The 17,025-nt window shown below is 33.5% G+C and overlaps 1 protein-coding gene across 5 annotated transcripts in view; it reads right to left on the bottom strand.

The window, feature by feature from the left end:
• Positions 1-17,025, bottom strand: part of Cdc42bpa (CDC42 binding protein kinase alpha) — a 301,602-nt gene that overhangs the window by 32,746 nt on the left and 251,831 nt on the right. For all 5 annotated transcript variants that reach the window (XM_071600007.1, XM_071600005.1, XM_071600008.1 and 2 more), the window contains 5 exons: positions 13,345-13,428; positions 6,073-6,178; positions 3,156-3,292; positions 1,873-2,012; positions 10-91 (listed from right to left, as the gene is read on the bottom strand). In XM_071600007.1, the coding sequence (XP_071456108.1) occupies positions 10-91; positions 1,873-2,012; positions 3,156-3,292; positions 6,073-6,178; positions 13,345-13,428 (549 nt within the window). The remainder of the gene's footprint in view (positions 1-9; positions 92-1,872; positions 2,013-3,155; positions 3,293-6,072; positions 6,179-13,344; positions 13,429-17,025) is intronic.

Below are 17,025 nucleotides of genomic sequence, written 5' to 3'. Positions count from 1 at the left end.
CACACTTACTCTAAATATACAGGGTATATCTTTTCGACTTGCATGAATAACATCAGAGGCCAAGACTGAACTCACAGAAAATTCTTCATCTCTGAAAGAAAAGTGAAACATTAGAAGTTAGTATAAGTGGCTATATATGTGGAGTTTTGATTATGTAACCAAATATATAGGAAGCAATCCTCAAAGCTTAACTGCACAAAACACCTAAATTGAAACTTTAAAAAATTTGATTTTTCCCCATTGTAACCAACAGTACCCAAAGTAATTTATCAAGAGTAACTTAACAGGGCTGGGGATATAGCTCAGCTGGTAGAATGCTTGCCTCGAATGCACAAGGCCCTGGGTCCAATCCCCAGCACAACACACACACACACACACACACACACACAGAGTAACTTAACAGAGGCACATTATACAAGAGCTACAAATGTTTTCTGGCTAATCCAAAGACACAAGGCCAGTAAGCATACATAGAGAACTAGGATTTGAACCATGCTAGGTCTTTAGAGCCTTTAAGAGAATCCTTTTTCTCCAAAATAAATCTCAAGTTTGTTCAACTTAGATCATCTGACATTTTATTTTTCTATCAACATATGAAAGAAGATTTCCTCCACAGAAAGTTTTTCCTTAATTTTGTTATTTGTACCATCATTCCCTTAGTCTTAAACCCTTCACATTTTAATCTTATCTTTGATTCCCTCCCCCCCAACTGTGTTTCTTTTTTTAAAAATTGGGGCATCTTATTCAAAATAGTGAAATGTTTTTTTTTTTTTTGTTGTTTTTTTTAAGAGACAGGGTCTCAAATATATTACCCAAGATGACCTTGAACTCCTCCTAGATATAAGCAATTTTCCTGCTTTAGCTTCTCAAGTGGCTAGGACTATAGGAATGGGCCATCACACCTGGCCTTCTCTATCTTTCTAGTCAGTCCCTTAGCAAGTTCTGCCAGATTTTTCCTACTGATATTTCTTGCATGAATTCCTTCATATTCCAAATGTGAGGTAAAAGATAACGTGTTTGAGATGCAGGGGTAAAATGCCAGTGTAAAGCACAGCTAGGAAATGTAGGTTTTGAGCAATGAATGGCTATTTCTGATATATGTTTGGAGATATATGTTTGGGACCCAAAAAGGCAGAAATGATGGCAGAAGCTATGGGAGTAAATAAGGTCCCTCAGGAACACGAGGGCACTCAACAGGGCAAGGGGAAGAATCTGGAAAATCAAACCAAAATCATTAAAGATCTGGCTTACTTAAATGTTTCCTGATTCATTGTTTTCCAATAGGTTGTCTGATATATCACTTGATAATCCTCACACTGAATCATACTACGTACCTCTGGGTGATGATATAAACATTATACTTTAGGACTTTCTTCACTCCCCTCCCCTCCTGGCTTTAAATAGGTCTTTGGGACCCAAACATCGTTTGCTTTTACTTGGCTCAATTTTTTTTCCTTCCAGCTGTGTTGGGGATAGAACTCAGGGCATCATACATACTGGCAAGCATTCTACTACTGAGTCACGTCCCCAGCCCTTATCTGGCTCCAAACCCTACATACTCAGCACTCATACCAAACTCTCCCAGAACTGCATCTTACTTCCTACTTTTAATATTCTAATTTACTAATATTACTACAGCAATATTAGTAAATTAGAATATTAACACGAAATTAGATTATTTAGTAAAAACATGACAATACTAGAGTTCTGTTTATACAAGTTATATGATATGGGAATCCACTTGCTTTTAAAGGGAAAAAAGACACAATGTTTGATAAAAACTCATTTTAATGACTATAGCAAGAAGAAAAATAAAAACTTTGTAATTCCTATGCTGCAGAGATACAAATCTTTTCACCCCTGAAGGCTTACCTCATGTCAATTACTTGACTAATGACAACACTGGGCTGAGATGCTTTTCCTTCGGCAATATCGTACAGAAAAAGTTTGAAGTCACAAACCACAGCAAGTGCTCTCTGCCATCCTTTCTTCACTCCAGCTGGCTTAGGGATCTTTCAGAAAGGAAAACAAACAAACACATCAAATGAAAGTGGCAATCAAAGCCTTTTAAATTACATATGAAACTGTAAGGTGAAAACCTAACGAGAATGTACAAAAGTCTGTCACTTTGGTAAAGTAAATGGGACACATATCATTAATAACATTAAGAGAAAAAGTGAGAACATATTCTTCAAATACTATCATCTTTTAATGAAAGACTATTAAAAAGAATCATTTTAACTTTTGCTGGTAATTCATTAAAATGACATTCATGGTTTCTTTCTTTCTTTTCTTCTCCTAAAAAAGCAAAGCGTCAAAATTGGTAGTAAGATAAAATTCAGCTTACAATGTTGTGGGAAGCCGTTCTTGCACGTGATTGAGCTACCTCCCTGGCTGGGTGTGAGGCGTTCAGACCAGCTGTGTCAGAGCTTTTCCCCACCCTTTCCAGGTGCGAGGGCTTGTCCCTGTGGGGGTGTGACTGACCACTGACCTAAAAACCAATCACTGACCCTGACCTTGGAATGCTGTCCCCCTCGACCTTCATTGGATGGAATTTTCCCCTGAATTTTTTTGTTCTCCAATAAAAGCTCCCTCTCTGGCATGCCTCTCTCTCTTTTGCTGGTCTCTTGTGTAAACCTCGCTACTGCCAGGTGGCTAGAGGCAGGAGCTGGGAGGGGCCGTCTCTGAGCTGGGCAAGAGAAAAGGTAAATTGAGTGTTATGTGTCTTTAATTTGAACTCACTAGTTAACTTCTATGTTTCGAACCTCTAGTATGAAGCTAGCGGCGGCAGAACAATGTAAATACTACTCAAATCAAGTAAGATTATTATTTGATAATATCTTGTAATTCATAACCATACAGTACCTCTTTGGCAAGACCAAAGGCCAAAGACTCCTTTATGGTGATTTCAACCTCTCTTCATTATAAAATAGGGATAATATAGAAAAGTTTGTGACATTTTAGAATTTATTTCCAAGAAAAGACTAGGTTTTCATTTTCAAATTGTTCTGCTGGACTGGATGACATAAAATTATTAGATGAATTTTGTTCATTTCATTTTTTTGTCAAATGTTATATTCATAAATGACTTGATTTTATTTAAACTCATTCATAATCTTAAAACATGCATCTAAATCTGAACTAAGGATACTTACCCTGACATGACCTTCATATGCTGTTCCTATTCCTTTCTGTGGATCAATACCCAGGGGACCTTTTGTCTGCTCAGGGGGAACTGGACAAGCGGTTGGAGCCTTATTTACACAAGTTATATGACATGAGAATCCACACACTTTTGAAAGGAAAAAAAGACAATGTATGTTAAAAATTCATTTTAATGACTACAACAATTACAAGTCACAGTGCACTAACTGTATGCAAGGTGTTCTGTTAAATAAATGCTTATTTTTTATTTTAAACACCATTTCAAATGATGTCTTATCATTTGAAAAGCTACTCATCTGCTTACCAATAAGGATTTTAATGAGAAATAGTAAATATTTTTATCATTGGTAATCCTATTATTCTCTGTTAACATTAGTGGTCAAAGGGGGAAGCAACAGATAAGAAAAATATTTAACCCTGTGCACAAAATGATTGGTTAAACTTATAATTGCTAAAAATTTGGTTTCTGGAACTATTTCTATTTCTTCGTCTTACTGCAACTTGGTATCTGTTCTGAAATGTATCTTGCAAGAGTCATTAATGGACATTAAGCTACTTGACATCTCTGCTACATGTGGCAAGTTTTACCAATCTTCTTAAAAATAGAATTTTTCAATGAATTTAAAAAAGGTATAAGCTAATGGTAAATTTTTGGAGTTACTAATATCCCATATACTTACACTACCACTAGATAATAACTGTTAATTTTACTGAGCATCTTAAATCTTTCTATGACAATATAAAAGGGGTATAGTTTTTAATCCCTATGTAACCTATGCCCTGAGTCACAGAGCTTGGAAGTGGCAGTGGTAGAATTTCAAAATCATACAGTTTTGCTCAGATCCTGCATACCTTACCACTAACAGTATTGCCATGATTCCTCTATTTGATACTTACACAGTGAACTGGAGATTCTAAGACAAGATTATAAATAAAAATGAACTCATACTTTTCAATGAGACTTGGTTGGGTAAAAATTACAGGTAAAATTAAAAAAAAAAAAAACAAGTTTTTTGGCAAGGGGTATAGACTACGATTATAATTCCTACTCCTAAGGTGGTTCCTGGAGAAAACTAGGGAAAGAATAAGAGAGGAACTAAAGGATATCACCGTGAGAATACTTAAACTTGAGAGAAATGGATTATATATCACTGATGGACATTATGAAATGAACAGAAAGGCAGGATGAATTAGCATTGACTTCCAAAAACTACAAACTTCTCAATTTGTTCCCCCAAACCCCATGTATTGGAGACTGAACCCAGGGCACTCTACCACTGATCTAAATCCTGGGCCTTTTAAAAAATATATTTCGAGAGATGGGTCTGGCAAAGAAGTTGGTGATCCTCTGGTTCAGCTTCCCAAGTAGTTGGGATTAGAGGCATGCACCACTGTGCCAGGCTATCATTTGCTTTTAAGTAGAATATAAGTATTTATAATTCATTTTGCTAATAAGGAAAAAATCTCATTTCCCAAGGGCAGCTGAAACAACAAAATAAGTATCTATAAACTAGATTTAATTTTAATCAACAAGGATGAAATAAAAATGATAGTAACCATTAGAGACTATAACACATTACCACAACATTTACAAAAGCTTGTTAGACAAAGGCTTGGGATAGTCTAATGCACTTTCATGGCTTTATAAGGTAGACCTCAAGGAGTTGAGGGAAAAAAAGGCACAATTTCATGGCACAAGACTCCAGAAGTAAGAGAGACTGGGAAGAGTCCCCAAATTCCTACTATGGAATTACAAGTAATTCTGATGCATAAAAAAAATAACCAGGTAGCTTCCCAGAATTCAGGGAATTCAGCACCTGAAATGGAGAGTGTCTATATTCCATCAAAATTCCCTTTCAAAACTAAAAGCAGAAAAGCTAAGAAACAGAAACTAGTATTAGAATTTGAATTAGCAACTATCTTCTTGTCTTTTTCATAAGATATACCACTAGTACCTATATAAGGTGGTTTTACCTATATAAGGTGGTTTTGTAGTGGCAAGTCTCATCTGATTAAGAATTCACATTTCTGTGCACAGGGAAAGATAGTGGAATGAGATGGACATCATTACCCTAGGTACATGTATGACTGCACATATGGTGTGATGCTATATCGTGTACAATCATAGAAATGTAAAGTTGTGCTGCAATTGTGTATGAGTCAAAATGTAATCTGCTGTCATATATAACTGAAATAAATACATTTATGAAAAGTTAAAAAAGAATTCATATTTCTAAAAGTTACAAATGATAATATATCCCATTATCATTTAAATCATTTTCATTTTAGAGATCTAGGAAACATAAAGTAGTACTCAAACAAATAGGCTTGGTTTTTCTATTTAAATGACCCCTGATCCTTTCACCCCCATCTCTCAAAATGTGAGCTCCACAAGTGTAGCGCCTTTGTCCTTCGCACTAAGCATTCCAAAAATACATGACAGGTAAACCAATGAATGAGGAGGAAAAACTTCTACTATTAATACTAGGAATAAACTTTCTTTTAAGGCATAGTGGCAAATATTTAATTTCTGAAAATAAACAATGTTAAAATTGAATGAATATATCCAAGGATAACTTCCATGGCTTCTGTCATATAGGTTAATGGTTTGGGGGGCCATTAATTTACCCAAATAATGAAACAAAGATGAATTAAACATATTCAAATATATCTCCCCTAAAAAATATTTCTAGGGAACATTTGTCTAATTTCTCTAATATCCAAAAGACTTTAGCAAGTGCTCAGTTATATTATCTATATTCTTGTTATCCAGAGAAAAGCAAATGATTAAATGAAACAAACATTTGTATGTCTTTTAAAGAGAATAAAGTTACTCAATTACAATTTAGGTAGAAATGTTATAACAAAGTGGTGCTCAAACTAGTCAATTTTTCCAATTTTTCTTACCTTCACATGAGCAACCCTGTCTTATCAAACCCACCATCAAAGAGGTACACTGATGACATTTAGTAGGAATAGTGAATGATTTTACAAAAAACTGGTGAGTCTTGCGCTGCAAAACATTGATAAAAAAACATACATTGATTATTTAAAGATTTCTGTAATGTTAGTCACTATGTCCCATAACAATCTACTAGAATGTTTACTAAACAGAAGAATGAATTCTTTCCATTTCTCATAGCATCTTCTCACAGCTTATACTCTTTAAACAATTATATGAGATAATACTAAGTTAGAACAAGCTAAAATAATCTAAGTTAAATGATAATTGCTTTTGAATATCATTTGGAAAGTGTATAAAGCAGACAGTAGCATTTTGGTTTTGCTCATAAGTCTTGGCTTCAGAATTTCTGTAAATTCTTTGAATTATTCTTGGCAGAGTTAAGTAAAATTTTAATAATTTATATACACAAATATAGTTTTAATATGCTTTATACCTTCTTAGAAGAATAAAAAGAATCATGTAAACCTCTTATTTCTACTGTAAATCATGTATTTCATCTTCTGCAAGCAAGAACAAATGAGAGGCTATAAGTATCTGTTTCTTCTCATGGAAAGAGGCAGTATAACTTATACTTGAGCTGATAAAAATACACACCTATTATACCATAGACAGATGTCAGCCTGAAATTTCTTACTGAAAGTCTAGTAAAGATCTCTGTCTTGATTGCAACAAATTTTTTTCTTTTGTGGTACTTAGTATTAAACTTAGGACCTTGCAATGAACTATATCCCCAGCCCTTCTGTCTTGCTTGATGTACACAGTGACAACCCAATATAGACTTTATCTCCTTGGAATATTCTTTTCTTCTCCAAATTATTTCTTAGCATGTTTTAAAAGAATTACAATAATAACTCTTCCTTTACACAACTGTATAAACTCAGGAGCAAATCACTTCAGTCCTCTGTATCTCACTTTCCTTATATATAAAATAGGGTCAATAATAATATCTACTTCATGAGGTGGCTAAATGAGTATAAATATTAAATATTTATAAATATTACTTATAAATGAAGACTTTCAAACAATGACTGACACAACATAGTAAGTACTTAAAAACATTTACTTCTTTATGAAAACAAAATTCACTAATTATTCATGTGTAATTTATACTACTCTTTATAGTCCAATAAATGTCAGTAATGATGAAAGTTATGAAGTACTTAGTTTAGGTTAATATATTAGAAAAATCACAAAGAATATTCAAAACTGAAATTTAAGTAAAAATAAATTCTGGTGACTAGGAACGTAGCTCAGTGGTAGAGTACTTGCCTAACATGCACTAGGCAGTGTGCTCCCAAGCACCGCCCCAAAATCCCAAAGCCAAATCAAAAGCTGCTCTCTTCAACTGGGATAGGATTTTTTTACAAGACAAGTTTAAAAAAAGAAGCAGTAGATTATCTTTTACATAGAATGATGTAACTACCATTATTAAGGGAATAAAGTGTATAATAAATATAAAACTTTTAGGTAGTTTCTTGGGTATTGTGAAGAATTATCAACAAATTTGTCACAGCCACAGTTATTTATTTATTTATTTTTGGCTGTTACTTCAAATATGTCTGAAAGAATTAATCAATTGCTCAAAGTAACTCCATTCTTTTTCTTCTTTTTTAAAAGACTACCAAGACATCTCCCTCTTCCCCAGAGATCTATTCAGGCTGTCACAAATCTGAGTAAAGTGGTGCTAACAAAAAACAATGTTTTGGCAGAGAAATAACTTTGGGTGACCAACCATCCAACTGGCAGGTGCTGATTAAATTATGGGAGAAGGTGGGTTAGTTTAACTATTAAAGATTAAGGGGTCCATGTTTCACTAATCTCAACTGAGAATAGTATTAACATACAACTTAATTTAAAAATCATTATTCTGATGTCATCAATCTTTAGGCAATACACAATAGTACTATGGTTTTGTTTTAGGGGAGGGGTGAAGAACAGAAACAGAAAGAAACATGAATTTAATCCTACATTAAATTTAATAGATTATTTTGTTTCTGATCTAAGATCCCTGTTCCCTGCATCCTGGTAAATACTTGATTTCTGATAATTCTTGAAAGGATAGTTAGAAGAGGGGAAAAAATTGGGTAAAAAAGGCATTAAATTTTTCAGTTATGGAAAAATGTATTATTCTGGAACTTCTATTTGTTGAATACTGATTTCTTATATTATTTTCTCTTCTAATTTCTATGTGACCTTTTACAATATTTTATTTTTCCTTTTTTTTTTTTTGTGGTGGTACTAGGGATTAAATCCAGGGTGGGGTGCTCTACCACTGAGCTACATCCCCAGTCCTTTATATTTTTCATTTTGAGAAAAGGTCTTGCCAAGTTGTCCAGGCTGGGCTTGAAGTTGCAACACTTCTGCCTCAGCCTCCCAAGATGCTGAGATTATAGGTGCGTGCCACTGTGCCTGGATAAAATACTTTCTAAGAGATTTTCTAAAATTTATCTCCTAATTCATTTACTGAATTTTTAAAATGGTTAACATTTTTAATTTTCCAAAGACCTCATGTTCTCTGATAGTTATTTTTGTTTTCTTCTGCTTTCTTCACAGCTTCTTTTTCCTCTAACAAGAAACATACAAAAACATTGTTCTGCTTTTTCTTTTGTTAGAGAATTTACTAAAATGCTTGCTGATTCTTGAGAATCTGAACATTTTTAAGAGACAGAAAAAAGCTATATAGAAAGGGGTATATGTGTGTGTGTATGTGAGAGAGAGTGTGCATGCACTTATTTGTGTTTGTTTAGAGACGATCTGCCATCTCACGGAGGACCCTCAAATGCCATTATCTATAGATACTTTCTGGGCCTATTTCTTTAGAGAATCTACTGGTATCGTCCAAGGAGAGAGGGGAGAGGGGGTATAACCCCAACTGCCAATATCTTGGGAGATAAGCAAGGGAAAGGCATTTGGAATCTTATCGTTTTGTTTGTAGACTTTTTATTTAAAAGTCTCATTATTTGTGATTTGATATTTTTCTCTTTCACCAAATCCAGTGTTGCTGAGTTTGTGTGGTCTCTTTGGTTTAAGTGATCTACAAAATTAACATATGGCAGGGTAGAATAGTTATGTTTTGAGAGCTAGTTTAATGCTTCATGTGGATTTTAAATCATTCTGAAGTAAAAGCTATTTTTCCTTTTCTTTTTTTTGGGGGGTGGGGTGGGTGGTGGTAGTGGGAATTGAACCCAGGGATGCTTCACCACTGAGCTATATCCCCAGCCCTTTTAATATTTTATTTTGAGACAGTGTCTCACTAAGTTGCTGAGGCTAGCCTTGAACTGGTGGATCCTACTTGCCTTAGCCTGAGTAGCTGGGATTAAAGGCATGCACCACGAAGACCAGCATTTTGAACCATTCTGTATTTAACTCTAGACCCTTATTTCACCTCCTGACTCTCAAATTACCTGGTGTCTTATTATTTTGATTATCTGAAACTTGTTTTTTAGTACATTCCTCAGAAAGACTGTGGAACCATTTCTTGAACTCTTACACATTTTTCTGCGGCTTTGTATTTTGGAGGATGCTTTTGTATCCTTCAAATCTTAGGGCAATAGCTCAGTCATAAAAATAAAGACAAAACCACCACAACAAAACAACTTAGCTTCTTAAAACTCTGACTCATAATTTCCTTGGGTATATTAAATATATCATTCCATTGTTTTCCAGCATAGTGAAGCCACTGAAAAAAAATCTGATGATAATCTCATCATCAGATGAGACCAATCTTCTTGCCTTTTAATGCATTTCTTTAAAGACCAATAACAGGGGCTGGGCCTGTAGCTCAGTGGTAAAGTGCCTGCCTAGCATGCATGAGGCCCTGGGTTCAATCCTCAGCACCACATAAAAATAAATAAAGATACTATGTCCATCTATATCTAAAAAAATTTTTTTTTTTTTAAAAAGACCAGTAACAGTTCACTAGAATATGTTATTTTGGTTGATTTTCTCAGCTATGCTGCACATCCTGGTATTTGAGATGCAAGTCTTCTTTTGTTTGGGGAAATTTTCTTGACTAACTTTTTAGTATTTTCCATTGCTTCATGTTCTTTTTCTGGGACTCCTATTATAAAAAATGTTGGCTCTTCTTTGCCAGTATTTCTATTGCTTTTTCTTAAATTTTTTTAACCTCTTTGCTCATTTCTTCGCTAAATTAAAAAATCCACCTCTTTATCTATTTGTTGCAAGGCATTACCTGCTAGTATATTTGTTCTTGAATTCCCTGTACACTAGCCTATATTCCTGAAATCACATTGTATTTTAAATTGTAGTTTTCTCCTAAATGCTTTATCTTCTTTTTTCAAATTTTCCTTTTTCCAAACAACCTTCGCTTTTAAGGTTTAGAATTCTCATTTTTTAAATTTAAGTTTCTATTATTTGAGAAATAAATTTCTTTTGAAATATTCACTGTAATTCCCCCTTTCTTCTCTTTTTTGGTTCTGGGGTTAAACACAAAATCTTAACACTGATGGATGCTTCCATACCCCACTATCCACTAATTTTCACTGGTTTTGTAGAGACAAACCACCTTTTTGTTGGTTGTAGATGGACAGAATACTTTATTTTATTTATTTTAATATGGTGCTTCTAGGGTTGAACTCAGTGCCTCATACATGCTAGGCAAGCGCTCTGCCACTGAGCCACAACCCCAACCTGAAACAAACACTCTTTGATTGGCAGACTTTTATTTTTTATTAAGATATTTTATACCTTATTCTTTTTAAAATGTAATCATTTTGTGTGAGATTTAACTGTAACTCTTTTCAGTTGATCAGTTTTACCTTTTACTTTCCCTATCCTTTTATGTGGAAATGGTGGGCCAGGATAGTTTTTGTAGCTCCATAGCTCTAGATTTCCTTTTCTGTTATTTTCATAAAATGAAAAAAACATATACATGATATCATACTTTCTAAGATCTTTAATCCCTCTTCTTATCTATTTGGACTCCCACTTTTCTTCCCTGTCCTATTCAATTTTGAATCTACATCCAACTATTTCTCCATAGGACAGGACTTTGATCTGGAAAGGCATTTCTAATTTGTTAGTTTTGAGAACTCCTAACTTTAGCACTGCCAGATCTTCCTCTACTTATATCTCCTTATGCTTACTGTGGAATGGCACTTGAGAAGTCCCTTCCCAGTTTCTGCTACTGTCCTCAGATCTTTCCAGGAGTACTTAATGCTCCCTTGATAGTTTTGTAGCCAAGGGTCATTATAAGTCACTTCGCTTTATCTCAATTTACACAAATATAACTTTAAATACCACAAAGGTCTTATAGATGCTGGTGATTTGTTCCTATTCATTTACATTTTAGAGTGTATGGGAAAATAACTTAATCTATACTTGTTTGTTTTATGTGTAGTATACACCTGTGTCCTTTACTTTCCTTTTCTACCTTTCATATGTCTTTACTTTAAGCTATGCAGCTTATACCTGGTTCTTTTGGCATGTTCACTCTGGGGAAAGGCAGCTGCCATGTAGGAAGACTAGCATTGTCATACTGGAAAGACTGTAAGCGGTTGAATGACAGCCAGCATCAAATGCCTACCCCTGGAAGTGAACAATTCAGCTCAGTTGAATCTTCAGATGATGGCAGTCTCAGCTGTTATTTAACTACAACTACATGGAAAGCTCCTAATAAGAGCTTCCCAGATGAATCATTCCAAAATTCATAGCCCAATAATTTGTAAGCATAAAAAGGGGTTGTTTCAATACATTAAGATTTCAGATAATTTGCTGGATGTGGTGTGGCACACCTGTATTCCCAGTGGCTTGGGAGGCTGAGGCTGTGGCAGGAGAATCGCAAGTTCTGCTAAGCAACTCAGTGAGATCCTGTCTCTAAAGAAAATACAAAATAAGGCTGGGGAGTGTGACTCAGTGCTTGAGTGCCCCTGAGTTTGATCCCCTGTACCAAAAAAAAAAAAAAAAAAAAAAAAAAGATTTCAGACAATTTATTACACAGCAGGAGTACCAAGTCATCATGTTTTCCTTTCTTTACTCTTTTTCAATGACTATTTTCTTTCAAAGGTTTAAAATTTATACTTTTTACTTACTAATATCCTATTTATTCCCTTCCACTTATGAAGATCCATGCTTATGCTTAATTTCCTTACTGAGTTACCAACATTTATTTATTTGACATTTTATATGATATTACAAGTATAAATATACTTACAATGTATATTATGCCAATAATCATTCTAGGTTCTTTACAAACATTAAATTTGTCTAAAACTCATAAACTATTCAATTAAATGGGTATTAGTATTGTCTCTTTTTTTTGAATGAGGAAATGAAAGCACAGAAAGGTAAACAACATGCTCGAGATTATACTGCTAATTTAGGAAGTCTGGCCAGGGATTTAAAATGTTAACCACCAGACAATATCATCTATGCACTTTTTCTCCAGGCAAGACCAATACATGCTCACTCCACACTGTGTTTCTATTTACATTATTTTTGGACTGTTTTGAATGTACATCTGCTTTTCCTTTGGTTTCTTTGCTTTTAGAGGCCATAGTAAATTTCTCTAAGATTTGAACGTACATTTGCTTTTTCTTGGGTTTTTTACTCTCTTGATGGGCATAGATTATTCAGTTTATGGTCTTTCTTTTATACCACTTATACTTTTTTCAGATTTGCTTATCTTTCTCTCATTCTATGAATTATCCAAGGTTTATGTTTTTGAGAGGTAATTCATTTCAGTTTTCCAATTTCTAGAATTTCTTTGTAGGAATCTGAGATAAGCAACTAAATCTTTATGTTCTATTCTCTATAATACACGTGTCATAGTCAATTGACTAGAATGAAGGGAGGGGGGAAGCAAGATAGATTCAACTGAGTTTTTCACTAAACATTTCTCTTTCTCAGTGCTTTGTTTAATAACCCCAATTCCAGATCCTTGCATTGGAGACCTCAACTTAATGTTTTCCTCAGGCAACAATCCAGAGTAGTTTCTGGAAGAAGCATTACACCTTACTTAGACTTTAAAACACTGAATTTAGGACAGGAAAAAAAAATCCAAAAACTGTACAAGCTTCCTACCTTTCTCATTAGTGATTATTTCCATTCATAGTGAGTTTATTTTCCTTCCATGCTTTTATGTTTTTAACTTTGAAGAAATCAGAATTAAAAGCATAGTATATAAACAAGCAGAAGAAATCCACTATCCTTTTTTTTTTTTTTTTTTGAACAAATTATGTTTATAACTAGAGTACCTTAGGTGGAAAACCAGTTGAACCAGGGCATCCCTTTTTCCTTAAGGTTGGTGTGTGAACTGGAAGTGGAGCACTGTCTGCAATCTGAACCCAGAGGCAAAAAGGGAAACAAATGTCATGAAACATTTCATTTATCTTAAACATAACTAGAAAGAAACCAAAGTAAATAGAAATGAACAAACATCAATTAGGCAAAGAGTTCTACTAGTTAATCTCATCGAAGTTGAAATTCTCAGAGTACTGATCATTTAAATTTTAGTCTGCAATGTCTACAATGAAATTTGTTCAATTAGTAAAAAATATTTCAGTCTGGAAACTTTAAAATGAATAATTTGGAAAAGAAAATCCATGGAAGAAAACCAAACCAAATCAAACAATCAGAGCATGTAACCTACATATAAAAATGAGGATACTAACTTTCCATTCCTATGAATTTGATATATTCACCCTAAAAAGTATCTGATTTTTATTTATAATAAAAATATTTAGAAGATTCCTTTTTACTACTTGACCTCCATTTTTAGAACATACATTAAATGTGTGGAATACAAATAACTCTGTGGATTTGAATATACAGGTAGAGATTAGTGGGATTTTGTAAAAAATTAATTACCAAATAAGAGAGTTAAATTATTTAAAATTACTGGAATTCTGAATTTAAGACAAATTTAGTTACAAACTATTATCTTTATTAGTAGGCAAACAGTTTTATGAGGTATTATTGTAAGCTATTTCTTTGAAATAAATCATTGATTTATTGGATGTTATTGGGTGTGGGGGACATGACAAAGAGACAGTACTTAATTAGAAAAATATTAAAAAAAAGAGGAGAAATAACATCCTTTTAGAATATTAAGCAAGTAAGAAAATAATTTATATCCTAATTTTAATATTTAAAAATATTAGGAGAAAAACTGATGGTCTCTCTTTGTCTTTATTACATATAACTTCCAAAAATAGACTATTTGACATTCAGTATAGCCTTAAAATGGAATTCAGTGTGTTTTTTAGGATCTTCTGTTTAACTGTGAGTTTAGTTCTAACTGGAACTATATTTCCTTTTGAATAGCTTGAACCCAATCTATAATTCAACATTTGAGAGGATAAATTTAAAAGATAAGAAAGTAAACACTGAAAAATCTATGTAAAAGTTAATGAAAAAAATTAACAGTAAACAAAACTTTCATTAGAATTCTATAGAAAGTTCAAGAAATGTTTGTAAATTAAAAAAGAGTCAAGCAAAGGTGCTGGATACAAGATCAACAGAGTTTAAAAAGATAAGCAATGCCTAACTTTTAAAATAAAGTATTTAAAAAGATCCCACTCATCAGAGTAATAAAATTTTAAGATACCTAGGAACAAATCTAATAACATGGAGTACACTGAAAGTAATGCAACCTTATTTAAGGATGTAAAAGAATAACCAACAACTATGCATATCATGTTCATAGACAGAAATGCCCAATATCATGAAGATGTCAATTCTTTTCAAATAAATCTATAAGTTCAATGCAATTCCAATCAAAAGCCCCACGTGGAACTTGACAAGTTAATACTAAAAGTAATATGGAAAACCAAAGGGTCAAGATGAAAAAGAATCAAGTTTTTTTTTGGGTGGCTCACTACACCAGGTATCAAGAATCATTTTAGGGCTAGAATAAATAAGATGATTTGGTATCAGTGCAGAAATAAGCAAAAGGGCAGTGAAAGAGAAAGAGAACTCCAACGGACCCATGCACACAAAGTAGTGTTGGGTTTACAAATCAAAGGAGGGGAAATATAAAAGAGCCAGATGTTGATATGGGAAAAACAGATTAGAATCCCACTTTCTATTATATATAACAATATATTTCAGTTTCATTAAGGTCATAAAAGCCAAAGTTTTAAACTCCTAGAAGAAAATATGGAAGAAAATCTTCATAATCTCTGCACTGCAAAAGAACTGCTTTAAAAAAACTGCATAAAAAAGCATAACAAAGGAAATGACTGATAAAACTGACTACTTTAAAATGAAAATTTCTGCAACACAAAAGATACCACAAATAAAATTTTAAAATAAACCAAGACCAGAAGAAAATATTTACAATGCATATAGCCAGCAAAGAATTAGTATCCAGAATATATAAAGGACATTTATAAAACAAGAGGAAAAGTAAGTCAGTAGAACAATGGACAAAAACTTTAACAGGCAAATCATCCATAGCCAACAAACATATATAAAAAGAGATGCTTTTCTAAAAAGATATATTAGAAAACAGAAACAAGTTAAAACAAAAAATGTTACTTTATACCTATTAGATTGACAAAAGTTAATAGTTGATAGTACCAAGCTATGGCAAGGATGTGGGCAAACAGGGAACTCTCACACACTGCTGGTAGGAATGAAAACAGGTTCAACCACTATGGAAAACAGTTTGGTAAGATCTAGTTAAAACCAAAAATACATAAAGCCCAGTAACTCCACTTCTATGTATAAATGCTAAACAAACTGCACATTTGCAAAGGTAGATAGATATTAAGAGGTTCACTTCAGTGCTGATTATAGTAATAAAAAACTGGAAGCCACTTAAATATCCAACAACAGAAGAATGGATAAATAGCTGTGGCATATTCAAACAATGAAACATTATGCCGCAGTTATAATGAATGAACTAAATGGACATGTATCTGTATGATTAAACCTCAATGCATACTTATGAATGAAAAAAGATGCAGAAGGACACAGTTAACATTTCTGCAAATTTTAAATACATGACAAACATTACCATATATTGTTTATGGATACAAATGAAATAAACAGGTGAAACCAAGGAAGGGGATATGCATCCAGATTCTAGATATTGAGATATGTCTGGGAAAAAGAGAGGAATGGTGTAAGGGAAGACATTAACTGGTTCTGGAATATTTTTTGTTTGAAAAAAAAAAACTGAAAAAGTAAAATAAAATATTCTTATCTGTTAAATCTGTGGGTGATAGGTATTTATTATATTATTCTGTGTATGCCTGAAAGGTTTTATCATTAAAATAAAATTCCATTAACCCCAAATATTGAAACAATTGTAACTAAAAATACTGAGGGTCTCATTAACCAGTCTGAGGACTGTATCATAGTTGGGAAACAAGTCATGACTACAGTTCACACTTAAGACAACTTCTTTCACTGAACCATCTGCTCCTGTGGATAGCTAGACACAGTTTTGTTGATCACAAAGAGGGAAGCAAATGAGCTCTGCAGGAACTGTGATGCTAAGTGAAAAACTAGGACTGTGTCACAAGGCAGGTAGCATGAACTGAGACACAACATATTGTCTAACCTGTTCAGGAAATTGTCTCTGGTGAGAAAACCAGCCAATTGGCTGTTAAAAGCCATGGCTCGACATGAAGTGTAAAAACAACACATTTTTTGGTACTATTAAAGGGCACGGCACAGTTTAGTTAAGTGAGTACCTGAGGTGGATTCAGCAGTCAGAATAAAATATTCAGCTGCCAGCAGTGGCAATTTTATTTTTAAGCCGTGCTTATGATGTAACAGATTAGTTATATCATGGTTTATTAAGTTTATTATAAGAATTAAAATGTGAGAATGTCACCTGCATTGCATATACCTTCAGAATTTGTATCTGTTAATTCTAACCTTTACATAAAACTATCCTGTGTTCCACATAGTTCTATACCATGTAG

This window comes from Marmota flaviventris, chromosome 12 (assembly GCF_047511675.1).
Source record: "Marmota flaviventris isolate mMarFla1 chromosome 12, mMarFla1.hap1, whole genome shotgun sequence".
Lineage (NCBI taxonomy): Eukaryota > Metazoa > Chordata > Mammalia > Rodentia > Sciuridae > Marmota > Marmota flaviventris.
Note: the sequence above shows the minus strand (reverse complement) of the source record. Positions and strands in the feature narration are given on the sequence as shown.